The sequence below is a fragment of the Adelges cooleyi genome, unplaced genomic scaffold (genome assembly GCF_023614345.1).
Source record: "Adelges cooleyi isolate 19-005CV unplaced genomic scaffold, UGA_ACOO_1.1 ACOO_flye_CR_arks_rails_tigmint_CR_PRNA_9, whole genome shotgun sequence".
NCBI lineage: Eukaryota > Metazoa > Arthropoda > Insecta > Hemiptera > Adelgidae > Adelges > Adelges cooleyi.
The window spans coordinates 11,184,195-11,210,774 of NW_026096579.1; the positions used below are offsets into that span (position 1 = coordinate 11,184,195).

Here is a 26,580-nt window from a genome sequence, read left to right on the forward strand (position 1 = left end):
CTACCTAATCATTATATTTAAGTACTTTACCACTGTAAGTTTATTGCTTTATTGAGAAGTCAATAATGAATTTTAACTTTCACAGTGATAGTTACAATACCTTGATTTTTCATCTGTACCTGATAATGTTTGGAGGTATTTGACCATATTCTCAATCGATTAAAATTCATATCTGATCTAGATGTTACTTTGAACGACATTAAACATTTAAATTTTAAATAGCACTCCTTCCTCTTTTTAACCTAATTTTTGGAATTCTTCTTCTACACCAAAATTTGCTATCGGAACATCTCCAAAAAAAATTTAGCTACTTTCGAATCCTGTGGTCGGACAAGTCAAAATTTCAAAGGAATATCTATTTATTATTAGACCTGTTCCATCTAAGTTACAAATAATTAAAATTAGAGATTGGAGTCTGTAATTCATTATTATAATTATTAATAATTAAATTGTTGTAAAAACTTATAATGCTGTGTAAATAATACCTAATTAGTAATTATTATAGTTATCATATTTTATAGAACTGAATAATACCAAAATAATATATTAATTATAGAATCTGGTGGTGCTATCTAACGTTAAAAATTATCGTATGACCGTAATTTTTGAGCCACTATTGTTGGCAACACTGTTCTTATTTCAACCTCGGGACACAATGGTAGTGGTAACTGCCCAAACAGTAAACTACTGATAGGTAATCGATGCTGAACTGAAAGCGTAAACAAATCAAATAGTTCTAGTAAAGTGGTGAATACAAAATCATTAAATGAGGAACGCTTTACCGACAATTTAAATTCAAAACTGCAATTTGCGTTCAAGTTAATCCGAATAGAAAAAGTTAATTTTTTAACTGTCGATGTAATTTAATTGAAGTTCTCAGTGGGCTTTCTTTTATTTGTGTGAATTGGTTGTTGAATCATGGCCTTAAGAACGTACGGCGATAAACCTATTAGTTTTCAAGTAGAAGAGAATGGCGAATACTATTGTATTGGATCAGAGGTATGTACCTACTGGGTGTTGAACTCCTCGAATGTTGAGTAATTAATATTGACAATGCTGTGCTTTATCGTTAAATTTAACAGGTCGGGAATTACCTTAGACTCTTCCGAGGATCATTGTATAAACGTTATCCAGGCATGTTCCGTCGAACAATTACAAATGAAGAAAGAAAACGGTTGATGGATCTCGGTAAATTATCATTGTTTTTGTCGTTAATTATGGAATTAAAATTTCTATTTACTTTGTTATCACTTAGGCTTGAGTGCTCATTGCTTGGCTTCCAGTGTGTCATTGTTGAAGGCATCAGAAGTTGAAGATATTATTGATGGAAATGATGAACGGTACAAAGCAGTATCGGTTACTTCTACCGAACCATTAATCGCTAGGTAATAAGAATTTATGATACACAAGTTATTTTTCACCCTTATGTGAGCCCATTATAAATAAAGTTGTGAAATTCATTGTTTTGTTGAAAATAGAGATATGGGGGGAGCTATTTTTGAAACCAATAGAGCGGGGTTGGTACACGAAGAGTTCGATTAGTCATATTTCCTGTATGAACGAAAAAGTGTATTCAAATTATGACCACAAGGCAGAAACAATAAAAAACCCTCATTTTTCTCTAATTGAGAAAAACTATTTTCTAAGTCCCAGTCTTAGTGTTTTTGTATTATGGTCCAAAACTTTACAACCCGATTGTGGCGAGGGAACCATCGTTTTGCATGGGTGTCAGTTTCTACTAAAACTACAAGGTCTTGGGGAGGCCAACCTTAACTCATGTTTGACCACCATGTGGGTTTCATCGTTTTTGCTTTGTGGTCTTCAAATGTTAATGTTACTTATATATTATGTTTATTAAAACTTGTTACCTACTTAAACAATTATTATATTTCTCTATATAGAGAAGCTAAAGGCAAAAAATCTGCACCTTGGGTACCATCATTGCCGAATAGTTCTCATTTGGACGCTGTTCCACAGGCAACACCTATTAACCGTAACAGAATAATACAAAAAAAAATCAGAACTTTTCCTTTATGGTTAGTATTTCAAGTAAATAATTCCTACAGAATTATCTTTATTTAGATCAGGTTTATTTTTATAATTTATGTTGTAGTTTTGATGATACCGATCCGGCAAATATTTATGAAAATGCCAACTTTTCAGAACTACTAGTTCCCATTAGACTTGATATGGAAATTGAAGGACAAAAATTAAGAGATACATTCACATGGAATAAAAATGGTGCTCAACTCTTGTTATTTAAATATTGTCATTGAATAATATTAACAATATATTTTTTATTTTAGAAACCTTAATTACTCCAGAACAGTTTGCTGAAGTTCTCTGTGATGATTTGGATTTAAACCCATTACCTTTTGTCCCGGCCATTGCACAATCCATACGGCAACAAATTGAAGCTTTCCACAATGACAATATTTTAGACGAACACGATCAAAGAGTAATAATTAAGGTATTTATATTTTTCTTTTTAAGCTGAAATTTGAATTGATAACAATATATTTATTTTTTTAAATATTCATAGTTAAACATTCATGTGGGTAATACGTCACTAGTCGATCAAGTAGAGTGGGACATGGGCGAAAAGGACAACTCACCGGAACAATTTGCAATGAAGCTGTGTGCTGAACTTGGTCTCGGCGGAGAATTTGTAACGGCCATCGCTTATTCCATTCGAGGACAGTTAAGCTGGCACCAGCGAACCTATGCCTTCAGGTAATCGATTATAGACGTTGTTAGCTTTACAAGTAATAAATTTACATACTATTTATTTTTACAACTAGTGAAGCACCATTATCTGTAGTGGAAACACCGTTCAGACCACCATCGGATGCTGACCAATGGAGCCCATTCTTAGAAACATTAACCGATGCAGAAATGGAAAAGAAGATCAGAGATCAAGACAGAAATACAAGGCAAGCACCCATTATATTATCCTTCCTTTTTTTTTTTTTTTTTTACATAAATGTAAATACTTTTCACTAATACGTAATTGTATGCATTATTCTAGGCGTATGCGACGATTGGCCAACACTACACCAGGATGGTAATAAGAATCATTATTAAGTATTTTAAATAGTAAGTAACGAGGAATAAATTTCCCTGAAATACTGTAGTGGCGTATGTTGATGTGAACTAAGTTTTGATGCATTTTGTTTGTTTAATTTGTATACTGTGTAGTGTATACTATGTTTGTGAACAAATTAATTTCTTTAACTTTTAGATTAATATTTTAATCACATTTTTCACCAGGACTCATTAAGTATTTAACAAGACTAATTATGCAATAATCCTGGAAATTTAATTGTAACCCATTTACAAATTTTGGACAATGAAGAATTAATTGAAGTAATATTAGTTAATACAATAACAGCTTAAAATTACATTCCGTGTAAAGTGACAATGTAAAAGCTATTCAATTAAAAATTAAAAGTATATTTTATACATAAATGTATACTAATACTAGATAGCCGTCTATCCCCTAATTTCAGTAAAACGATTGAAACACATGACCAAAATGGAAAACTAGGTTACCAAACCATAAAAAAAAAAAAATATTTTAAATTATATTATTTTAACAAATATTAGGCCAGTTTGGTTGTTGTTCTTTTAATGGTTTGTTTACTGTGTTTTTCATTTTTGAATATGACTTCATGTTTCAGTGATACCTGGGAGGCATTCTTTTGATATTAATTGGCTTTAGAACAACTGTTAACTGTTAATTGTGACAATTGTTGAGGTTAGATTTATGTCACCAAAGTCTGAGTTGAAGTGAAATTATATACACTATTTTAAAATAATAAATAACTAATAATGTGTAAGTATGTAATGTATAATTTGAATTAAAATATTATTTTACTTCATGTTTTTATTTAATTTTTCATTTGTTTATAAATTGATTATTAACAGTGGTACTCGCTTAAAATCCTTACCATTTATTGTATTATTATATATCATACACCTATATCAAATCTGTAACAACTCAACAAGTTTGTATTTTTAGTTATTTGTATATGTATACTTGTATTCTACAAACGAAGTTGCATGAACCAACAAAACAAATTTAAATTTATCTTGATTACTCTCCAAAATATGGCATTGTTGGGACCTTTTGTAAAAATGACTAATCCCATAATCCTAACTACCAAAAGCATTTAAAACTTTAGTTTCTGTCCGGACATCAAGCGGAATGCACATATGTTGGTTGTACAAAACTGTTTTATTCAAATAAACAGTTAAAGTAATTAAACTTGAAATTACGTTTTTTTGGGATTTCTGAAATAAGGTGTTTTTTGAGTTGCTACAGTTTTGATCTAGGTGTGCGATATATAAAATAGACAATATACAATTCACAGTATTCATTTAAACTAGTAATATAGTGCTAAATTCTCTTTTAATTTCTTGTTAAATTTTAATATTCATTATTGCCTAATAAAAAAAAATAGTTCTTCAATATATTTAATACTATAATTTTGTAACAACCCTTTTCTAAAGATAATTTTTATCTAGATCTTGAAATGGAATACTAAAAGTTTCTAAAAGGGCAACCTTTTAGAAACTTTTAGTATTCCATTTGCAATTTAGTTCCATTATAAAAAAAAATCTGCATATATTTCTTTAAAAACAAAATAAGTTGTATAAAGCAGGGATTGAAAGCATTACAAAATCATTATTTGTTTGTTATTACTACAACTATTGTTGATTAATATGATAACCAACTTTTGTTGTAGTTATAAGAAATAGTGTACATTTTGGTTTGGTGTCAATCCCTTAAGTAAAGAAACCAATTTGCATACGCCGCTATTAACTAAAACATATGACCTTAAGAATTGTTGAATGTGTTTTCAAATAATTAAAAAAAAAATTATTTTTTTAATAAATTTTATGTTTATTAAAATTATTAAACATATCATATCATACACAACTTTTTGTTTGTTTAGGAAATAATCGTACAAAACATAATTAAAATAAGTAAATTAATCATAAATTACTATTATGAACATATTACATTAGTATCACACTTAAAAGAAAACTAAATAAATTGTTTCTTGTTACTCGTATTTAAATAATAGAGCATTTAAAAGTACATATTTTTATTAATTATTTCTTCTCTTATTTATTTGCCTAGCAGCAAGTTAACACGCCTTCCGTGAGAATAAAACAGTCGTCTGAGAAAAAATTATGCCACCAGTCACCACGTCAAAGTTCCATCTCGTCGTCTTCAACTGCAATGCATCTAAATATGTTTTTATTATTATTACTAATGATTCATCAATATTAAATTGTAGTTATAAATGTTAAGACTTTAATATATGTAAAGAGAATATTACAATATTGAAAATTAATTTGTGACTAACTAATAAATAAACAATTATTTGTGAAATAAGCAAACAACCATTTAGTATTAACTATCAAATAGTAAACATACACACAAAACAAAGTTTCTACTTATAAAAATAAATTAATTTAACATGCGAGTGAGAATAATGTATTTTTGATAAACTAAATTGAATAATTTAGGATTTTTTCGTTTTATTTACAATATTTTTTTTTTAATAAAATTTAAACTGCATGCTAAAACTTACGGTTCAGCTTCCATAACATTTTCATCGTTTGGAAGAATTTCATCTTCATCTGTAATTTCTGTAATTACAACAGTAGATTTTGGTTCTTCATAATTATCACCAAGAGTGCGAACAAAGTCCAATATAGGTTGTGGCTTCCATATGGCAACGGCATTATTTGGCCTTCCTCTAAATATATAAAATTATACAGTATAGGGGAAAATTTTTTTTTTTTTTTTCATTTACTTACATAGATAAATATGGTTGGGGTATGATGGAATTAAATTTTTTTAGTTTTCGTAATTCCTCACACATAACTAGAGTAGTCTGAGATTTTCCTTCTGGTTCACCGGTAGGTACAATGCTCATAAGTTCTACATTTTCTGGATTCTGTTAAACATTTAAATTAGTTTCATAATTAAGTATGAAAATGGTTTATAAAAACTCACTCCAGGTGGTTCGCTTATATTACTGCCAAGACTATAATTATGCAACTTAAAATCATTGCTTATATGCATGTCTCGTAAACTAGCCGATACTTTTTCTTCAGTAATTCTCATTTTAGGTGGTTGCAAAGGTCTACAAATAAAATTATTATATTTAATGTTAAATACTATAGAACATTTTAATAATTAAAATATTACAAATATTTTTAACTTTATATTTCTCTATAAACACTTGTTTTACTTGGATGAATTAAAATTTTTTTTACAAATGCTTTTTTTCCTTTCTTGGTTCTTCATTCCAAGATTAGCGTTAACTAAGATTTGTTTTACCTATACTACTAAGTATATTACTTCATATAATATTAAAATGTTGTGCACTCGACCAATTTACTATTTACTTGCCGCTTCAAAATTTGCATAACCTAATAAGCTGTCTCATAAACATGCCAGGAGTTCAAAACTAACTGACTGACTTATAAGTCTTGAGTATAAAAATATGAATAAATCACTTACTCAGCATCCAACTCAATTTTTCGTTTTGGAACTGACCCAAAATTCTTTTGATGAAATACTGTTGTATCTAATGGCTGTGGGTTACTTGAGCCTGTAAATCTACAATTTAACAAAAACAAATTCTTAAGTGAAACATTTTTACATAACAGAAATTGTTATTGGTTCTTTACACTCACTTCATTACTTCTGAACTACTCGTATTAGCCCAACTGTACATGGGTGGAGTTGCAGAAGAGAAGGTGTAAGGAAACTGATAATTTGGTGTAAACGACGAACATCCGTTTTGATTGTACTCCATGTTAAAGGCTGCCTGTGGTTGAAACCCCGCATTGGCCTGATTTTTGGCTATGCCATCTGGTAAGTATCCACGTTTAAACATTGTCTTGTTCACTATAATATTGAGATTGTTTACAATACACATCACATTTCTTTAAACACTATACAATAGATTAGGAACATAAAGATCTGATCCGTGTTACCTGCAGCAATTGGATCGCAAGAGGCAAGTGGAAAGCTAATGAGTTAAATAGTCTATAATTTCGTGAATGTTATATTATAAAGGCTGTCTCTTAAGTAAGGCTATAATTTTTGAATTCCGGATATAGGTAGGAAATAACGATTTACCAATTTATTTTTATACAATTCAAGTATACAATATTTAAATAACAAACTGCAATACTTAATACTTATTGTAGACGGATTACAATGTGCTGTAAATTGCAATTGTAATTTGTAAATAATAATAAACGCATGAGTTTATCAGTATTCAGTGTGTTATCAGTTATCACTAACATGGAATTGGTGAACGTTGAATTCTGATTGGTCGAGTCAACTTGAGAGTTTCAAAGCCAAATTCTAGAATCCTCTTCTCAATTCTAGGTTTCTTATGAGAGAACAGCAGCTGGAAACCTGGACTAATCACAGTGAAATGTGAATATAATGAATATAATCTGCTTCCCGGCTCTCAATATCTAATACAATTGTATTGCATTTATTCTAGTATCCCGAGTTTTCGGATTACGGTTTACCTACCTTTAATCTTTATTCCAGTTAACATGAATTTTTGGATTACGGAATTTTTTGCTTCGACTGGAAGCTGAGGAGATATTGTTATTTTTACAATAATATGTTATATTAAATTTTTTTGTAACTGGATCCACGATATCTCCTTAACTGCCGTACCGGTTTCTTTATGTTTCAAGATTGCAGATCATAAATTGTACCTGTAAGATACTTTAAGGCCAAACATAAAAAAGTACCCCCCTTCTTCAAAATCACTACAAATGTTTTATGGTTAAAGTAGAGAGATGAAAACTTTATTTTTATCACTTTTCGAGCGTATTTTAGGGACTCGGATCTAAAAATTAGACTGAAGTTACATCAACTACCGCAGCAAAGAACGTCGGACCTCGATTTTTATGCATTTTGAGCTGATAACGAATGAAAAAAGTATTTCCGAAAATCGGTCTAGGAGTACAAGAACTTTGTAAATGAGTAAATAAAAAAATTAGATTAGGAAAATAAAATTAAAATTTGTTTTCTCAAGACGTTTTGGCTCTTTTCGAAAATTGCAAAAATTAAGTTACGAATTTCTTTGTTGCGGCAGTCGATAACTCACATAATGGATTTTTTTTGTAAACCTGTAATTATAGATTAATCTATTAATGAATCAATTCGACCCATTGGAATTATATTATGTCGTATGATCCAAGGCTTGTGAGTTGTGAGTCCGAACTCCGAAGTAGCTTGATGTCTGTATGTCAATGGTTTGAGGTAAAAAAAATATGTTTATAGTGGTCACACTGTTGACACTCGCCAAAGAAGTTAGAAGCAAAATATACATATTTTAACCTATAATATTATATCAAGAGTTAAACACTGTGTTGTCTTCGTGTTCGGTGTGTTGCAGTTCTTCTCTTGAAATTGTATTTCGTGTGCTGTTTCTCATTTCAGTTTCTTCGTTTTAAGAAGAAATAATGGTAAGTTACAATGGAATTGTTAATTAATTCGTATTAATTATTATAATACTTCAAACAGTTATGATCATTTATAGTATTAAATACATTATATTACATTAAATCTAAAATCTAATAAATTGTGATTAGTACATTCGGTAAACCATGTGACTGAGTTGTAAAAATCATTTATGGATGCTTTGAGTCTGTTATTTCAAACGTTAAAATGGTTTAACAAATTGTTTAAATTATCCTTTGGCGTTCGAATAAAATAAATATAATTTTTTTGAAACATTTTTTCATTCAATGTTTGTGTTATATTTCCTACAATCATAAGCCAAACTCCATTCGTATTTTATTTAAATTTAATATTAATAATTTATTTTCTGTTCTAGACTACCAGCAAGAAGAAGACTAGGAAGTTGCGAGGACATGTAAGTCATGGTCACGGTCGTGTAGGTGAGTTTCTCTTTAAATCAAATTATAATTGTGTTCTATTAAGTGAACTGCACCATTTGATCAGCAAAACAACTAGAATCTAGTGTTTGGTTATAAAGTTGGTGCTAAAAAAAAATTATATTATTTTCTTTAGAGCTGGTTTTATTATTAAAAAAAATCAATTGAAAATTATATAAACATGTGTATTTAACAATAAAATTCTTGCTATTTGTCATTAGAAAATATGCGCATGCGTGAAATTAAATGTATCCCAGTTAATTGTAAAATGTAGTCCTGAATCGCCAAAATAACTTTTTTTCCAAAATAAATTTATATATATATAACCAATATGATGATAAATAAAATGTTTAGCGACAGGCGGTCTGAAGTACAACATTTTATGTGGCCATAATTGTTCTGATTGGATAATTTAGCTTATTATTATTACTGCTAATTGATTGTCCATTAAATTGGAATTAGTCAAATTTCTTTGTTCTAGGGTATTAAAACGTTAATATTTAATAAAGTTTTATTCCATGGGTATAATGAATTTAGACCAAGCTCAATTTATTGAGATTCTTTTATTGATAACTATTTTTATTGATAAACAGTATTCATATTTATTATAGTAAGTGACATTTTTACATTACAGGTAAACATAGGAAACATCCTGGAGGTAGAGGTAATGCTGGTGGTATGCATCATCACAGAATAAACTTCGACAAGTACCATCCTGGGTATTTTGGAAAGGTAATTTATAAGCATATTTTAAAATAAATCAAATTATATTTTGTTAATTTTAATTTTTAGTTGGGTATGCGTAACTATCATTTGAGAAGAAATTCCAAATGGTGTCCTGCCATTAATCTAGAGCAACTTTACACACTGGTACCAGAAAAGACAAGACGAAAGTATGAAAATGACAAAGAAAAAGCAGTTGTTATCGATGTTGTTCAAAAGGTAAAATACCTTTTTATATTATTTTATTTGTTAGAATAAAATAAAACCATAATGATGAAAAATTAAATGTTTAGCGACAGGCGGTCTGAAGTACAATTTACATGTTGCAAATTTAATTCTGATTGGTGGAAACTAATTAATTTTTACTTGTTCTTATTGTTGTTCTCTTAAAAAAATGTAACTTTATCTTACAATTATTTTTTCTTAGGGTTATTACAAAGTTTTGGGCAAGGGAAGTCTTCCCAAGCAACCACTTATCGTGAAAGCGAAATTCTTTTCAAAGGTTGCTGAACAGAAAATCAAGAAAGTTGGTGGTGCCTGTGTACTTCAAGCTTAACACTTGTATATGTATGAATGACCATAATTATATTGTTTAAATATAATAAAAACAATTGCTTTTTTTTTAAAAACAAACTAAGCTAGACTATACTTTTCTTTGCAATTAAAATATAATTATGTACTCTATCCCATTTGTAAAAGATAGTGCGTAAAAACCAAAACGCATCACTCCTGGCTGCACAGGTGCATATGGAGTAATGCCTTTTGGTTTCTGCACACTAACCTTTCTTATAATGGCATAGAGTATTGATATATGTTAAATTATCCTTGGTATGTTTAGTACTGGACTAGATTAAATAAGTTTATTGTGTAATAATTTGGCTAAAAACTAAGTAAAAAATAAATATTTTGATAAATAGTTGGAACGGCTTAAGTAGCCCTCTCTAAAAAAAATGTTTTCTTGACGGATTTGCAATTCAGGAAGGGTTGTCAGTCTGTCGCCAGAAAAGGCTCTTTATTACCAGACGGTTTCTCATCCACCAAAAAAAAACCCAGTCATACTGGTGTCTATACATTTGAAGAACATTTTTTATTTAATCTGAATTCTTAATTAAATTATATGTCAACTCAAATCGAGTGTTAGCATTAAAAAAAAGTAGTTCTGTTGCACTAACCAGCATACCGAAGTTAAAAGTATAAATAGTCTTATATAATGCACAAAAACACCTTCGGTTAAAACTATCCGCGCTTGTTTGGATGCATTGTACATTTTGTTACCAGGATTAACCGAATATGAATGACCTGTCAAGCTACATAATGAAGTTATATAATAAATAAATCTGACTTTTAAATGAGCGAGGCCGTAGCGCTAGTGACAATGTAAAATTCTAAAAAAGCACCATTTCCAAAATATATTTCTATGATTCAACTTTCTAGGGGCATATTACTGAATATTGTGTGTACCAACTTATAATAAATCAATGTTTACTATTAAATAAAACTTTTTAGAAACCAATCATTTCTATTAAAGAACTTCTACCACATCCCCTATTTTTATTATCAGACAATTTCTAAAAAAATACTGCGAGTTTAGTAAAGAAGTGCATCTGTGCTTTTAGCTCTGTGGACTTTAAACAGGTATACGGCAATATTATCAGAGAAAAATTATGGGCAACGCAGGAAAAATTTGGCATACCAACCAAATTGATCCATCTGGTAAAATAGTGCAATACCGAAACGTACTGTAAATTAAAATTCGAGAATAATCTGTCTAAAAGTTTTGAAGTTGGGACTGGTCTGCCGTCTGAGCCAGAACATAATTTTGGCATATGCAGATGACATCGTCATAATAAGTAGCTCCCGAAATGAAGTTAAAATAATGTTAAAAAGTCAATCAAGAAAAAATAAAATATTTAGTTATATCAAGGGAAATGAGTGATGAAACTGATCAACAAGTTGATGGGCATGTCTTCCAGCAAGTAACAGACTTCAGGTACCTAAGAAGTTATATAAACAATACAAAAACAATATGCACAACGAAATTTAGTTGTGAATTGCGTCAGGAGACAAAGGATATTACACACTAGGAACAATTTATTAAATCGAAACTCCTATCCAAAAGATCAAACGAATACCTATATTCCAGCTATTTACTCCCGGTAATTGACATATGGGTGTGAAACCTGGTCAGTAACTAAATGAGATGAGGAAAAGATAGACATCTCTGAAAGAAGAGAACTACGCCGAATATATGGCCCTATAATTAGCAACGGAGAATATAGAAAACGGACAAACCAAGAAATTTACAAACTACTCCAAAAACCCAATATCAGTGCGTATTTAAAAAGTATAAGATTAGAATGGTCATATTTGGAGGTCTGAACTCTTAAGGTATAGCAAACAACATTGTTACTGGTGACTGAACGGTAAAAGGCCTAGGGATCGCCTTAGACACAAATGGGCAGAAAAGGTAGACAGATCTCGCTAAAATCTCACAAGGAACAAGAAGACAGAACTAGGCGGAGAGGAGTGGTTGAGGCAGCAAAGATCCTACATGGGCTGGGAAAGAAAAAAAGTTCCTTTTGTTTCTACTATTATTTTGGATGCTTGTAATTTTTTTTTTTCAAGTCGATTCTTAATAGTAATACCTATTTATATACATTATACGTCCGTAGTCGACTTTTTTTTTTCATAAATTTGTAGGCTGTAGCTTTCCTAGATACATGCCGCTGCTTCCAACACATTGCAATTGATTACTTCTAGCCAGTTTTCCGTTTTACCATCTTTGTTATGCATACAAAAATGTATGTAAAATCGAAAACCAGGTAATTTTTGTTTAGAAACCTAGTTAAAGTTTACGGTTTACCTATATAGTGTGTAAAAAATATAATCAATAATTGTTTTATTTTTATATCGCTAAAATATGGATTTAAATACATATTTTAAAAGTTTCGTTAAACTTCATTCACACTTGGCAGTTGTCTAGTGTTACGTACCTACCTATAACCTTATATAATTAAAAACTATGACCTGGATGGGATATAGAGTTGAAAACTATATCAAATTTAAGCTAACTATATTAATTGTGAAATTATGAAAAAAATTTTATAAAAGTCGGCCCACTTTTGCCCATAACCTATTATTGTTATCTAAAAATACAAAACCCGTTTTTGCACAACGTCTAATTTACGACGATCTGCACCATCACCTCACTATTATCTCTAAAGTTATTGTACCTTATTTGAGTCAAAACTGTCAGGCTTTTACAATAGCTTTTAAGACCATCCAAATTCTAAGGTGCTAAATACTAAAAATCCATCTGAAGGAAGTACTTGTAACTTTTATCACTACGCAGACAGAACACCATGAATACAACTACTATGTTATCCACTACATTCAGTATGTAATTAAATATTTGACACACTATATATTTAGACTCTCTAGACAATTATTTTTTCGATAAATGAGTATGTTATATTTTAATTTTACGTTATTGTGTGTTCAGGTATTGTGTTTTTCTGTTCTTTGATATCCATCACAACACAACAAGAAGACTCGTCAGTCCATCTCCGCACTATATTGAAAAAATACGGCATTGAGTGCGAAGAAGAGGCGTTAGTCAGTCTCGACACTTTATTGAAGGATGGCCCCATTGTGAATGAAAGAGACTTTATAGCTGTTTATTACTCTACATTCGATAATTACAATTTCGAAGTATCCTACAACCTACGACGTAGAGGAAGAATTGAAGAGTTTCTTAATTATTGTAATACGGGTTGGGTTCATCTGCATTGGTTATGGATTAGCCTACAAGTCTTACAGAAGCTGCAAAAAATGGAGCGAGGACAAAGAAGTATATCCTGTTTAAACTTACTTGAAAAAAAATGTATCTAGAGTTCCTATAAATATTATGTATTTTGCCACTTATTTCCCATCTGTTCTAATAATACTAAAGAATATCTAAATTATACTGTTACCTTGTTTAGTTTACTTGTTATTGTTGTTTTATATAATTATACTTTATATAGAGAAAGAGAGATATTATTTTATTATTTACAATTTATTTAAAAAATAAAATAATCACATAAGCACACTAAAAGAATATTCCGTTTGAATTTCAACACGATCCGACCATTTTCTTTGAAACTATAGCTAGTAAAAGTTGAACATTATAAACTCGTACAGTTTTTCTCAATTTTAAAGGAAGAAGTTAATTTTTCTACTTTTACTCCTCCCCTCCCAACTTTGAGGAGGCAAGGTAAAAACTAGATAAAATTTGTGATTTATACAGTTGCTAATCGAAGAAATTGGTCCAGTATTAAAGAAGTTACAGTAAGTACAGACTAAAAAAAAAAAGCTCTTATCATAGTAAAACCAATGGGCCCCTCAGCTCCGCATCAAAGCTAATTAGCTAATTTATTAATTTAAATAAATATAATTTGTTTACAGAACATACAATAATTCACACATAAAATCATTGCAAAAAAATTTGGGATTCTTTGTTGTGTACCCTTAAGCACTTTGTACTTAGTGCAGTACTTATTTTATAATACAATTTTTTTATTTAACAGGAACACTATTGTATTATTGGTAACTGTCAAATTACCATAGAGAGTTATGATGAAACTTTAAGTCCTTTTTTACAGATTTACCATCTTTATTTATTTCAAAGTCATTTGAGTTTTCGGGATGTGGATTTACTTCTCTAAACTGATTTTCAACACTAAAAAAACAAAAAAAAAATTAAACATTTTGATATATATATATATATAATTTTCTTTAATATTTAAGAGCTTTGCTCTACAAGTTAGTTTTTTTACGCATTTTATGATTTTTCTCAATTTTCATAAGATATATTACATACAATGACTATAAATTTAATTCATTGCGAGACACCCTCCCTGAAATTTTCCTACTTGTATTGCTGTTTTTCGCTAATCATTTTCCTGTTATTGAAATGATTATCCTTAATTTAAAATTTATAGCCACAAAATTAGTTTTGAAATAGTGTTAGAATAAAAAAATGTGGCATATCAGAAAAAGGTTTATATACATTTGTTATATTTAGTTTTTTTTTTTGTTGTAGAACTTTTAACTAAATTCTATGATAAGTAGTTTTGTTCCAGTTTGATGCTGATATTAATATTTTCTTAATGAATCATTTCTGTAATTATTTTAGATTCTAGGTCCATAATGAAATTGTATTGTCAGAAAGTATTTTTGTACTTACATGTTAGTATTACTGCAATATTTGTACTTCATGCTCACAGCATTCCCATCTCCTTGAAGGATCTAAATATAAAATGGATTCAAATATGTATTCAACTTTAATTTTAACACAAATTCTAATATAATTTACTTCGCCCATTGTATCGTGATGCTTATGAGCTCCGTGGCGGCCAAACGCTGGTTGTCTTTTGTATGCTGCAGCTCTAAAAATTATAACTTTTTTAGCCTGAATAAAATACAAATATATAAAAGTCACTATTTAATGTTTTATTGTAAAATTTTTATACTAGTAAATCATATCTGAATGATAACTTCACAATATTTAAAAATAATTATATTAGAATCTGGTTTCTTTACATTAAACATTAATATTATTAATATAAAATTAAATGGCACAGACACATAGTATTAGTGTTTTTTTTTTAAATTTCAAACAACTAATAAATTGAATTACTTTGTCATTTATTTAAAAAAGTATAAAAATATTGTGTGTTCTGTATACAACAATTTAAATATAACATAAGGCAAAACAACCTCTAATGTTCTAAATTATAGTAACTTAAAATATGAAGTTTTTCTGGGTGCGTATTAAAAAATAAGTAAAATATTCTTACCGATCTTTATTAATGTTTCCATCAGCTACAAAAAATCATTTATAGGTTAAAAAAATAGCTTGTACTAAATTAACTTGATTAATGTCTTACTCGTTTCATCAAAAAACTCTTCAAAAATAACAAAGTTGTTTCCTTGATTTACCAATTTAGACAAATTGTAGTGTTTCCACATAAACTGTAATAATTTGTTTGTTGGTTTATCAATAGCCAAATCTTTTGCCTCCAAATTAGTATCCTAAATAGCATTTCATTATTATTACAGTACTGTTATAAAAACAATTATAATTTTATATATTTATTATGTTTTACAATTAGCAATATTATATAGTAGGCAAACTGTGTAATAAATCTAAATTAGAAATTTAAATACAACTATTACAGTTCTTATACCTTTAACATAAATTCAAGAAGACGTTTCCCATAACCCTTGCGCTGCCTTGTTTCATGAATGTAAAAGTCTAATAAACAATAAACCATTGTCTCCGAGCAGGAACCAACTTTGTTATAAACATATAACTTTTTCCAGCCCATTTTCATTATTCCTACCACAGCAAAGTGTCTAAATGAGGGTAAGAAATATCAAAAATAAAAAAATTATAATTACTTCTAAATAGTTGTACTTGCCTATACTGAAACTAAAAACAAAACAAAATAAATTTAAAAAATAGTAATTATATTGCTGATGGCATAATTTGAAAATGTGTATGCACAACAATTAGTTACTCTGCAATACTTAAAATATATTATTAGAGTAAGAACTCTTATAACGTACATAATTTTTTCCAAAATCTGTAAGGGAAAACAAGAAGAAAAAAAGAGAAATTTTTTACTTTGACTGTAGTCAATTTTAAGATGCTCTGAGTGAGTGAATCAATAGTCAACAGGTTTTGAAAATATTTTCATTATATTGTTAATTACAATTTATTATTTTATACAGTTAATCAACCCTACTCGTATCCACACTAACACTAAAAATACATTTTAAAGCACGTTATTGTCATTAAAAACAATGCATTTATTTGAAAGGAATTTTATCACTTTGAGTTGTAATAATTTATATACATCTGTGACCTCCTCTGCTTCAATATGCCCTGCATATTTATAATAATAACATTTTTATAATAAAAGAAAATGTATATAATGTTTTTACCCTTCTTTTAAATGTTCTGTCATCACATAAAGTATGTGATCAGAGTTGACTAGTTTTTCAGCACTGGTTACAGGTGATTTTAGCTCTTGAGCTACAGCTGATGCATTACCCATGCCATCAACAATCAATCCCACCATTTTTTGTAATCTATAAAATTGTTAACCATTCGAACATTAGATATAAATTCTTAGTTAATGTTAGTTAAAATACACAATTAATTTAACTATTTTTTTTATAAAAAAAAACTTCAAATTAAAAACACTTACTCCGCTTTTTTTTTGCATCCAAGAACTGTCAGTGTATGGTCTATTTTCAAGATTTCTTCAGTTGCTATATCACTAATGTCAAATTTAAATTCCATTACAGGCAAGATGTTATTTCAAATTAAGTTAACGAATTATTAAATCACAAGACCAAAAAGTTCTGCGTTATCACTTATCACGTCACGCAGTAAAAATACTAAAAAAAAGTTATAATGAAATTCATTAAATTTATTTGATTAAATATGTAATAGGTATGTAACCGTATGTTTTTATATCCGAACGATTCCTACTAAATTTAGATAATTTAAACTTAACATTTTTCAATTTCTAAACGTATCTTCAGAGGCCGAGCTTAGTGCTATCTAGTATCTATATACTTATCATCCGGAATTTCTCTAGTTAAGAGTTTTAAATTTGATAATAAGTCAGTACCAACACAATATAACAAAAATACCTAATATTCAACTCAGGCAACAGATTAATTTATTCAATTTATATTAAATAATTTATCACAACCATGATTTGCAATCCGTTATTTTCTACATTTTTGTGGGTTTTTTTTGCTGTTTAAATACTTCTTCTAGTATTGGTTAGTACCAATATTGAATAGTACCAACATTGGAAAAATAAATTTAAGTATCTTAACTCAATACTAAATACTAAACAGTAAATATATGAAAATAATTTATCTTTTATTTACAAAATGACAAATACATTGACGTGGAAACCATCATATTGTACAAAATAATAGTGTTAAGCGATTAATAATAATAGATAATAATTTTAGTATCACGAATGACGACTATTATTGGTGTCCGTACTATTGTCTGACAATTCAGAGTGTTGGCTCGAACTATGATGGCGTGATTGTTTTTTTGATTTCTTCGATTTGTGCTTATGTTTTGATCGTCTTCGACTACGGTCCCTTTTATGGTCTTTTGAAGAACTATGACGTTTGGAATGAGATCTTTTAGATCGTCTTCGACTTCTTTCTTTATCCCGAGATGAATAGCGCCTAGTTTTTAGAAGAATTATTTATGATGAAAAATTATCATAGTTCATATTACAAACAAATTTCTCTTTTCGTTATATAATTATTTATCAATAATTATTCATAGAATTAACTTTGAAATTTGAAAATTCTATTAATTAAAAATTGATCTTGTATTATTAATTGTTATGATGGTATTCAAAGCAATAGTTCTATTCGTTAAACATTTTATATTTTCAAGAAAAAAGTTAGTAACATTAGAGCTTTGCATCAAAAATTTATTTTTGGATAATTGAATGGCAATACGCAGAAAGCAACCAACCCACAAAAAAAAATAATTGAGATTTCAGTTTAACTAATATAGTTGATTACTTTCTGCATAATGCCATTCAATTGACCTTTTTTTTTTTTTACTGCATTGATATGAACTTACTCAGGAGATTTTTCTTTGACTTCGTCGTAGCGCTTAATTCGCTTGTAAAAATCTTTTTCTTTCTCATAATCCTCCGCTCGTTTGCGTTTCTCCTCCTTTGGCGTTTCTAACATAATACATAAAAAGGTAAAATATTAAATTGTTTACAATAATACATCAATATATATATATATATATTATAAATATTATAAATATAATGACAAAAAGCAAATGTGTTAAAATATTTTAGTTTTTAAAAAAAAATAATTATTACCTTGTAGCCGGGATTGTAATGATAATTTTAGTTTTTTGTCACCATTTACTTCTTTATAACTGATTACATCTTCATCGCTAAAACGAAGGAATAATTAAAATCCCTTAATACAGTGGTTTAATGAAGAAAAAATAAATTAAGCAATAACACACCTAGAACCAATTGAAATCACATCTAGTCCTTTGGAACTTCCACTATTTGCAATTTGAACATCATTAGGAGTTACACCATTTTTTTCATTAGTCTCTAAAGTTTGTTTCGTAGCAATTATTACAGAATTTGTTACCGATGAATCTAAGTATTACAATAATTTTTTAGTTAGTTATGTTTTTATGATGAATCAAATCCAAACCAATCTTATAATCATTTTTCTACTAAGTAGAATCAAAACAAAAACCGAAAAACAAATTAAACCAGGATAAAATTAAAAGAATATATGTTATTTGATGTACAAATGAGACTAATTAGTACAATCTATCTTGAGGCCAAAAAATGATTGGATCTTTAAGATTTCTTTGAGATGTTTGGATTTCCAAATTAAAAAGAAATATCAAATACTTAGTAGATTGATTTAAAAATTGATAGTATGAAGTTTGGTTTGAATAGTTCTTTAGGTCAATATTTATGTTTTTTATTTTATGACAATTATACAAAAAAAATGCATACTGTCAACAGGGATTGCAGTTGTGGTTGAACATTTCTCGTCGTCTATATTGTTAAAAGAATTTTTACTTAATGAAGAAACAATTTTCATAGACGCTAAAAATTGTGCAGCTTTTCTTTTTCTTTCTGCTTGAATTTTTTCCTTTTCCTTTTTGGTACGTTCTCGTTCTATTGAAGCAAGCTTTTCTTTTGCTGCCATGGTTATTTTGTCTTTTATTCTGTCTTCATCTGAAATGTAGTTTAAATATTAGATAATTATAAAACTATCATAAAGGAAAAAAAATGTGTTAATTGAACATTTTCAAAATTATCAACCAGTTCATGAAAGGTTTAAAAAGATTATTGAAGATAAATAATTTGTATACTTATAATAGGTATAAATATAAATACAATAAGTAATAATATTACCTAATTTAGCAGCATTTTTCTTAAGTGCTTTGACATTTAGATTGCTTGCTTTACTATGATCATCCCGTTCTATTTTATCTGGGTGATCTTTTTTACGCTCATCATCGCTAATCTCATTACCACTGTCTTCTAACGCACTCTTTTTTATTTCAATAGGTTCTGCTTCTTTTTGTTTTTTTAATGAAAAACAAACAGGCACTAAAATCATTTGATAAATTAATGTATATAGAACGATAATTATTAAGATAAAAACCATAAACAATGTTTAATAAAAGATGCTATCTTAAGGGCGTCCCATGGATAACACCATTCAATTTTTAACCAAAAAGCATGTATTTTATATTATTACTTTCGGAAATGACATTTTTAATATGTCCCTTTCCCGTATAGCCTACACTAGTTAATTCTATGGGTGAAGGTGGCGATAACTTTTTGACACACTTCTCCATCAATTTGATTAGTTACACCAGAAATTCTTGTTTAAGTGTTTCATAATATATAGAGATTTGTTGACTTAAACAAGAGATTTTACATGCCCTCGAGAAAGTAATAATACAGTGTCACATCATATGGCCTGGCAGGCCATTCCTGGTTGCCAAGAATTGAAATTATGTTTCTGGAAAAGTTATTGCGAGCATCACCTATAGTATAAATGCTTGAAGTCTGTAGGCTAAACAGGGAGGAACATGTTGAAAATATCATTTTTAAATAGTTTTTTTTTCTGAATATAATAATGTAAAATACACCCTTTTTCATCAAAAATTAAATGTGTTATTACATTTTTTAATAATAATAATAAGTGACTGAAACTAAAATTTAAAAGAATTGTGTGTAAGAGAGATGTGAACACTTTTATATCATACTATTGTTGACAACGTCTTCGAGTCGCATAAGAAGTATTCACATCAAAAATTAAATTAAATATAAGTTTAATAGTTACATTTAGAATTGGTTTTGGAATCTGCAGTAACTTTTGGGGGAGCTGTCTGTTCTAAACGTTTAATAGTTGCATATAGTTTGAGCTTTTGCAGATAATAAGCATTGAAACAATCATCAGGTTCTAAAAACTTTAGCCTTGGATCCTCTGTTTAGACACAAACACAGTCAAAGTCGTGTTAGTATTATAAGTATATATCAATAAATTAAAATTCATCATTTAAACTCACGTCTTTTACGAGCAGTTTCTTCAAATTGTTTCCCATTTTTTGTAACGTAAGAAGCCATTTTATCAATGATTATTTGTAAATCAGAAGGAGGAACATCAACTCCACTCGTGACATTTTGTTGGACTGCATTCACACCATCATGTTCTATTTTGTTCTCCTAAAAAGTTTTCTATGTGATTAACTGTGATAATATATTGTACAAATTTATCATTGTTCCTACTTCTTTTAACGTTGACTCATCAACATTGTTGACGTCGTCTGATTCTGGAGAATTAGATAATGCATTTGATGCAGATTGAGAAACTAATTTTTTTTTCAAACGTCTCCTAGCCGATTTGGTTAGACCATCAAACTCAGAAACAATTGTAACAGTTGTAGTACAAGCAGGTTCTTCTATTTTAGAAATTTCTTCTTCAATCGGCATTGCTGATTGTTTTTCTTTTATTTTATTCACAAGCAATGAATAGGAACAGTCTGCAGAAGGTTTGTATGATATGTTTGGTATAAATGGAGTCTGCAAAGAAATACAAGTATAATATAAAATTAATATAGTTTAATGGTATTGTACAGCAAATTCGGCAATCTGGAAATCAGTTTCAAGTTTCAATAGTCTAAAATGAAGTATGAGTGAGTTGGGATATTGAAAAAAATTGCTATAAACTTAAGGATGTTGAGTTATATAAGAAGTTAAAATTACTATAATATTAATAATATGTATAAAAAGGAACATATAAATAATTTTTAAGGATGTTATCATTAAAGTTACAAGGACAAGTACACAAATTATAGGAAAACATGAGTTCCATGGCCAGGTCACGACAAATACCTAAAAAAAAAACATCAAAATTAATTGTAATCAAAATGTGTTTAAAAAAATGTAATTTAATTTCCTGAGTTGTTATAAAAAAAAATTCAGTTGAGTATTCACATATTGAACTTTTTTTAATAATATTTATAATTCTCTCTCTCTCTCTTAGAGAGAATTAAATTAATTATATTTAATAATATTTATAAGTGCTGATAAAAATAAGTTTTAATATTATAGTTTATACATTATCCTAAACTTACCTTTACTTCATTTAGGATATCTTAAAACAATAAGTGATAGATACTTTTCTTTTTGTTGTTACTACATCTATCATTAGAGTGCAATTTTTACAATACCCAAAACCTTACCTGTCTAACTTAGCAATTAAAACTATTTAAACATTTTTAAGTCCCAAATCGAAAATTGTTTAATGAAGATTAACTGCTCGATCTTGAATTGATTTTCCTAATAAAAATGTATAGAAGAGGACAATCGGCCGAATGGGTAATGTGAACATTCGTAGCACTCACTGACACCGGTTTGAGTTGGTCTCAGTTGGCTCTGTTTTCTGGGCAAAAAGTCTCCTAGTGAAAATGAGCCACCATCCTCCTCTTTGGGGACAGACTAATGTGCTTGTCCCCGATAACAAAAAATTATCAAAAACTTCCTATGAGGAGAAGACAGCGATGACCCTAAATGGGCCACTTAAGCTGTATTACAATAAAAGTATAATATGCTTTACTCATTTTTACTAATGTTTTTTTATTGAATTGTAATTATTCTGAAGTTTTTAATTTATTACTAATTGTAAGAATGTTAACATGGTATAATATAACTTTAAGCAATTTAACTTTGTCAATTTAAAGTTAATTTTCCAAAAATCTGTTTGTGTTAAATTCACTATGCGTGTTTTAGTTTTATACAAAAGCCTTTTGAGCTATAATTTTTCAAAAAATTATGTTCAATTCACAGAACTTTTTACATATACTAATGCATAATGAGCATTATTTGTATTGAACAACTATAAAATACGTCACAAAAAAAATACAATGAAAATATATTAAGAAGGACAAATTATAAAATTGAAACGCAAACTCACCAGCATCCAAACCTCTTGCAGCAAATCATTGATTATTGTGAATGTTTTTGTTGATCTTCGAATCACTGCTACTTTACTAATGTAGTTAACTAATGAAATAATTTATGCAAAATATGGTATACCAATATAATCTTTTTCGTTCACTATTACTTTACTCATAAATAAATGATAACCGCATTTCACTTACAAATTAAATTTACCGTCATATTTTTTTATTTCATCATCACATTGATGATAGACTCTCAGGCTTTGAATTATGAATAAAAAAACATATGTAGGTAATAGATTCAAATACTAAATATTTGAAAATTTGTAAAAAAAAATATTAATTAACTTTATATTACCTATACATAAAAAATTATAATTTACATTTAGATAGTTATTAATTGGTATATTATTAGTAAATGACTTATAGGATATCACCGTCAAGTAAAAGTTATCACACATATTTTTTTAAATTATGGTAGCTGTCTAAAATATTAAAAAAGAATATAGTATAGTAGTAGTAGAAATACTTATTAGCACCTACCGTTTCTGGTTGTTTTGCACTTTTTAGTAAGCTCGGATGTAAATAGTTGTCTTCATTTGATGAATCTAAAGAATCTGGAACACAAAAAATTACATAATAGATAGTAGTCTCTTCATTTTAACATAATAGATAGAAAATTTTACCTTCAGCACTATCATTAGTAAGCGTAGGGTTGTATCGACATGAACGAATAGCATTAAGTACATGTTGGTAATATGGATAAAGTGGCCGATCATAAGATAAAAATTCAAATTGTGAATTATGTGCTTGTTTAGCTTTTAACAATACTTCCATTTGTGCACCGTGTTTAGAAATAAACAATGCAGTTTTTTCAATAATAGCATTGAGTTTTTTTGTAGACGGCTTTAAAAAAAAATTAAAATGTTAAGTTTAAACATTAGACAGCTAGAAAAATTGTTTTTAATTTGAACAGAATCCCACCACATGCATGTTGGATGGTATATCTAATTCTCTAGGAGGAATAAAAGCTTCTTCAAGTTCGGGATCGTAATCAGCCTCATCTCCGGGTTTAACTTCAGATATATTTGATGATTCATCTTCATATTTATAGCCAACTTGGCCATACTCTTTATCTTCATTATTTAAAGCTTGGTGTAGACGTTTTAATTCTTCCTCTAAAATAAAAAACAATACTTATATAACTGTCACGTCTATATTTAGACAAAATATAATATACTATATTAAAAATGTCTGTTTAAAAGTTCAGTTAAACTATGGAAATTAATAGTACGAACTTCACACAAACTCACTACACATGTAAATAAAAATTGTATGATTGAACAGTTAAATATGAAAGTCATTATTTAAATGTCTGACAATTTTATTTTAAAATCAAATTTAAATATTTTTTGCCTATGCTCTTGCAAAGGCAAAAAAATATTTAAATTTGTAGAATGATAAGTGATTTTTGCTGTGCTCATTTGTGATATTCATTGAAATGCTTTATTTTTTTTTAGGTAGATACAAATAAATGACTGAATGTTTTAAATAATTTTGTTTAAAACTAATGGATATCTCAAATCACAAGTTTTATTGTAAAACTTAAAAAAAATATAAATTAATTAAATTAGGTAGATGGTTTTTTTTATATATATATTAGATATATATTTTGAAAAAAATTATTAAAATTTGAAAAATTGAACAGAAAACATGGACACTCAAGGTCATTATGTTGATCATAAATAGAATGATTATTTAATGATTTTTAGCAAAATTTTGGTATAGGACAATCTTATTTTTGTCCACTCTTTACATTTTTATAACTATTTGAAATTTGAGATTATTTGAATTTTTTTTTAGCGCTTGTTATTACTGTGGTAAGCAATGGTTATCGAATAATAATTTTAAAACCCCCCTTCTCTTCGTTGACACTGTCTCACATACTAATAAATACCTATACCCTGTTCGCTGAGAGAGCATGCTGGATTTGCGCTTGTAGACTGAAGACTAAACAGCCGTCGAGGACAGGCTGGCAGACAAGAGCAGTCTCCGGGGGGAACGCTAGTCACATTGGGTGCCGCGCAGGGATGCGCAGAACGGCCAATTTTCATTGAGTCACGGCATGGTCTTTCAGCGGTCAGGATATAATGTCAAAAAATAGATTATGTAACAAATATATTATAAACAAACCATAATATTAACATTATTATAATATTAACTTTATAATAAATTTAAATTGGCAAATGTGAATTAAAATAAATGTGTTTTTAATGAGTTTTGTTTTATTACTCTAAATTTCCTATCAGGTACTAACAATTTATAACAAATCTCAAGATATACACCCCACATTAACTTCTCTTTCTTATAGCCCAGCCGTTGTCCACTGACCTCTCCTCCATAAGCATGCTTATCAATACTGTGCACTAAAATAGTTTTTTAAGAACTTAAGGAATTTTGAGGGCAGTAAGTATTCCTAAATCAGTAGCCTAAGCTACTGGGTACAGTATAATATCTACGTCACCTTGGTATATTTGCTCTTCTTCACTTTTATCATTTAGAGATTTGTACCTTTCTTCATCACACAGCTGCTCAATTTTCTTTTCTTCAGCTGTCCATCCTTCCCATTGACTTTGGCCGAATGGAAGAGCTTCTACAGATTTCAAGTCGCTCAAAGCTCCTCGACAATCATATCTGTAAATAACAGTATTTGTAATTTACTTAAAAAAACCTCACACGCCAAAATAACAGCTAAACTAAATTTATAAGTTGGGAGCACTTACCTATCAATTTTTAGTGAATCATCGCCCATCCATGGTATCAAGTGTTTACCTTGATCAATAAACATTGCTTTCTCGTCATCTTTAAATAACTTACACGAATAACCAAAAACCAACAATGTTTGTTTTTCATCTTCCGACGAACCATTGTGGTTTGACCGATTTTTATATGCATTATTGAATGACATTTCAGTGTACAAAAAGATATAAATATTCTGACAATTTTAATAAATTTAAAATTTGGAAACAATAAAACTGTAAAAATGTAAAACACATTTCTTACTATTAAGTACTAACGATCATTGTTTATTGGCGAGATTCTATTTTCTTGTGAATTGAATTTTATCATCACATAAGCATTAAGCACCAACTGATAACAGTTAAACAACATTAATATTTTTGATTGGTGAAAAAAATGATAACGATTACCTCCTTCCTTTTGGTCACTCTGGTTATGACACGCTTATTTTAAAAAAAAAAACAATGTTTTTAAAACATCAAGTACGCGAATCAACCGGACAAACAATTTCTCGTCCAGCGATTTTATATTTACATCCATAATCTACACGTCCTCGGGTCACGGCTATGTTGCTGGCGGCGTTTGCAATTGATTTGAAAATCACATTTTGCTAAAAATAATATCATTTCTAAATAATATTTGTAGTGGCTCTCTCATTCTATCATCGATGATGTCCGAAATAATATTGTTCAGTCAACGCGAATTATCAAATTTGTTTTTTATATTTAAATAGTATATAAGGACAAATACAGGGTAATGATGAAAACAATAAAAGTCCCTAACGAATATTTCCCTCGTGTATTCATAGGCAAGACATTCCAACATCGAGACGCGATTTACTATAGCAAAATGTCTTCATTACCTACCAATAGCAAATCCATGTGGTAAGGTTGTAGTGATGCACGTAGATGGGGGTGTTGGTAAACATAATCGTGTGACCCCAGTCCCCATATAACCCTTCCAAAAATAATAATCAACCACAATTTTTAAAAGAATTTAATGGCGATGCTATTTATCTGCTTTCAACTACTACTCGTACAATACAT

General features: G+C 28.9%; 5 protein-coding genes and 1 long non-coding RNA gene across 11 annotated transcripts; 3 read left to right on the forward strand and 3 right to left on the reverse strand.

Annotated features, from left to right (window-relative positions):
- The first annotated feature begins 701 nt into the window (after nucleotides 1-701).
- On the forward strand, nucleotides 702-5,398 carry LOC126846065 (SWI/SNF-related matrix-associated actin-dependent regulator of chromatin subfamily B member 1). 4 transcript variants are annotated; one of them, XM_050585180.1, is made up of 10 exons: nucleotides 702-999; nucleotides 1,083-1,188; nucleotides 1,256-1,385; nucleotides 1,902-2,036; nucleotides 2,114-2,241; nucleotides 2,307-2,470; nucleotides 2,543-2,733; nucleotides 2,802-2,933; nucleotides 3,029-3,096; nucleotides 5,147-5,398. In XM_050585180.1, the coding sequence occupies exons 1-9, from the start codon at nucleotides 919-921 to the stop codon at nucleotides 3,066-3,068; spliced, it is 1,107 nt and encodes a 368-aa protein (XP_050441137.1). In that variant the 5' UTR covers nucleotides 702-918; the 3' UTR covers nucleotides 3,069-3,096; nucleotides 5,147-5,398. The 4 variants fall into 4 exon arrangements, with proteins under 4 accessions (XP_050441137.1, XP_050441136.1, XP_050441133.1 ...); XM_050585179.1 differs by having other exon boundaries at nucleotides 5,150-5,398; XM_050585176.1 differs by having other exon boundaries at nucleotides 3,029-3,064.
- On the reverse strand, nucleotides 4,932-7,613 carry LOC126846066 (uncharacterized). Of its 2 annotated transcripts, XM_050585181.1 has the most exons (8): nucleotides 7,574-7,613; nucleotides 7,334-7,450; nucleotides 6,718-6,931; nucleotides 6,542-6,640; nucleotides 6,032-6,161; nucleotides 5,833-5,972; nucleotides 5,604-5,771; nucleotides 4,932-5,254 (listed from the first exon to the last, which is right to left on the reverse strand). In XM_050585181.1, the coding sequence occupies exons 1-8, from the start codon at nucleotides 7,596-7,598 to the stop codon at nucleotides 5,218-5,220; spliced, it is 930 nt and encodes a 309-aa protein (XP_050441138.1). In that variant the 5' UTR covers nucleotides 7,599-7,613; the 3' UTR covers nucleotides 4,932-5,217. The 2 variants fall into 2 exon arrangements, with proteins under 2 accessions (XP_050441138.1, XP_050441139.1); XM_050585182.1 differs by lacking the exons at nucleotides 7,334-7,450; nucleotides 7,574-7,613 and adding an exon at nucleotides 7,021-7,285 and having other exon boundaries at nucleotides 4,935-5,254.
- Nucleotides 7,614-8,384: 771 nt separating this feature from the next.
- Nucleotides 8,385-10,308, forward strand: LOC126846069 (60S ribosomal protein L27a). Its single transcript, XM_050585186.1, has 5 exons — nucleotides 8,385-8,520; nucleotides 8,892-8,955; nucleotides 9,587-9,684; nucleotides 9,745-9,894; nucleotides 10,103-10,308. The coding sequence occupies exons 1-5, from the start codon at nucleotides 8,518-8,520 to the stop codon at nucleotides 10,229-10,231; spliced, it is 444 nt and encodes a 147-aa protein (XP_050441143.1). The 5' UTR covers nucleotides 8,385-8,517; the 3' UTR covers nucleotides 10,232-10,308.
- Nucleotides 10,309-12,637: 2,329 nt separating this feature from the next.
- Nucleotides 12,638-13,705, forward strand: LOC126846072 (uncharacterized). The gene is made up of 2 exons (XR_007686864.1): nucleotides 12,638-13,071; nucleotides 13,178-13,705. It is a non-coding gene; the product is annotated as an uncharacterized LOC126846072 (long non-coding RNA).
- A 57-nt stretch (nucleotides 13,706-13,762) lies between these two features.
- On the reverse strand, nucleotides 13,763-17,288 carry LOC126846402 (alpha-tubulin N-acetyltransferase 1-like). The gene is made up of 8 exons (XM_050585763.1): nucleotides 16,932-17,288; nucleotides 16,666-16,812; nucleotides 15,906-16,074; nucleotides 15,606-15,750; nucleotides 15,516-15,540; nucleotides 15,032-15,104; nucleotides 14,903-14,964; nucleotides 13,763-14,395 (listed from the first exon to the last, which is right to left on the reverse strand). The coding sequence occupies exons 1-8, from the start codon at nucleotides 17,024-17,026 to the stop codon at nucleotides 14,275-14,277; spliced, it is 837 nt and encodes a 278-aa protein (XP_050441720.1). The 5' UTR covers nucleotides 17,027-17,288; the 3' UTR covers nucleotides 13,763-14,274.
- Nucleotides 17,289-17,599: 311 nt separating this feature from the next.
- Nucleotides 17,600-25,853, reverse strand: LOC126846597 (splicing factor, suppressor of white-apricot homolog). Of its 2 annotated transcripts, XM_050586217.1 has the most exons (14): nucleotides 25,519-25,853; nucleotides 25,260-25,429; nucleotides 23,720-23,913; nucleotides 23,422-23,641; nucleotides 23,279-23,352; nucleotides 21,063-21,356; nucleotides 20,843-20,999; nucleotides 20,617-20,760; nucleotides 19,677-19,874; nucleotides 19,272-19,496; nucleotides 18,758-18,899; nucleotides 18,606-18,682; nucleotides 18,353-18,458; nucleotides 17,600-17,943 (listed from the first exon to the last, which is right to left on the reverse strand). In XM_050586217.1, exons 1-14 carry the CDS (start codon nucleotides 25,701-25,703, stop codon nucleotides 17,718-17,720), a joined length of 2,412 nt encoding a protein of 803 aa, XP_050442174.1. In that variant the 5' UTR covers nucleotides 25,704-25,853; the 3' UTR covers nucleotides 17,600-17,717. The 2 variants fall into 2 exon arrangements, with proteins under 2 accessions (XP_050442174.1, XP_050442175.1); XM_050586218.1 differs by lacking the exon at nucleotides 25,519-25,853 and having other exon boundaries at nucleotides 25,307-25,423.
- Nucleotides 25,854-26,580: the final 727 nt, after the last annotated feature.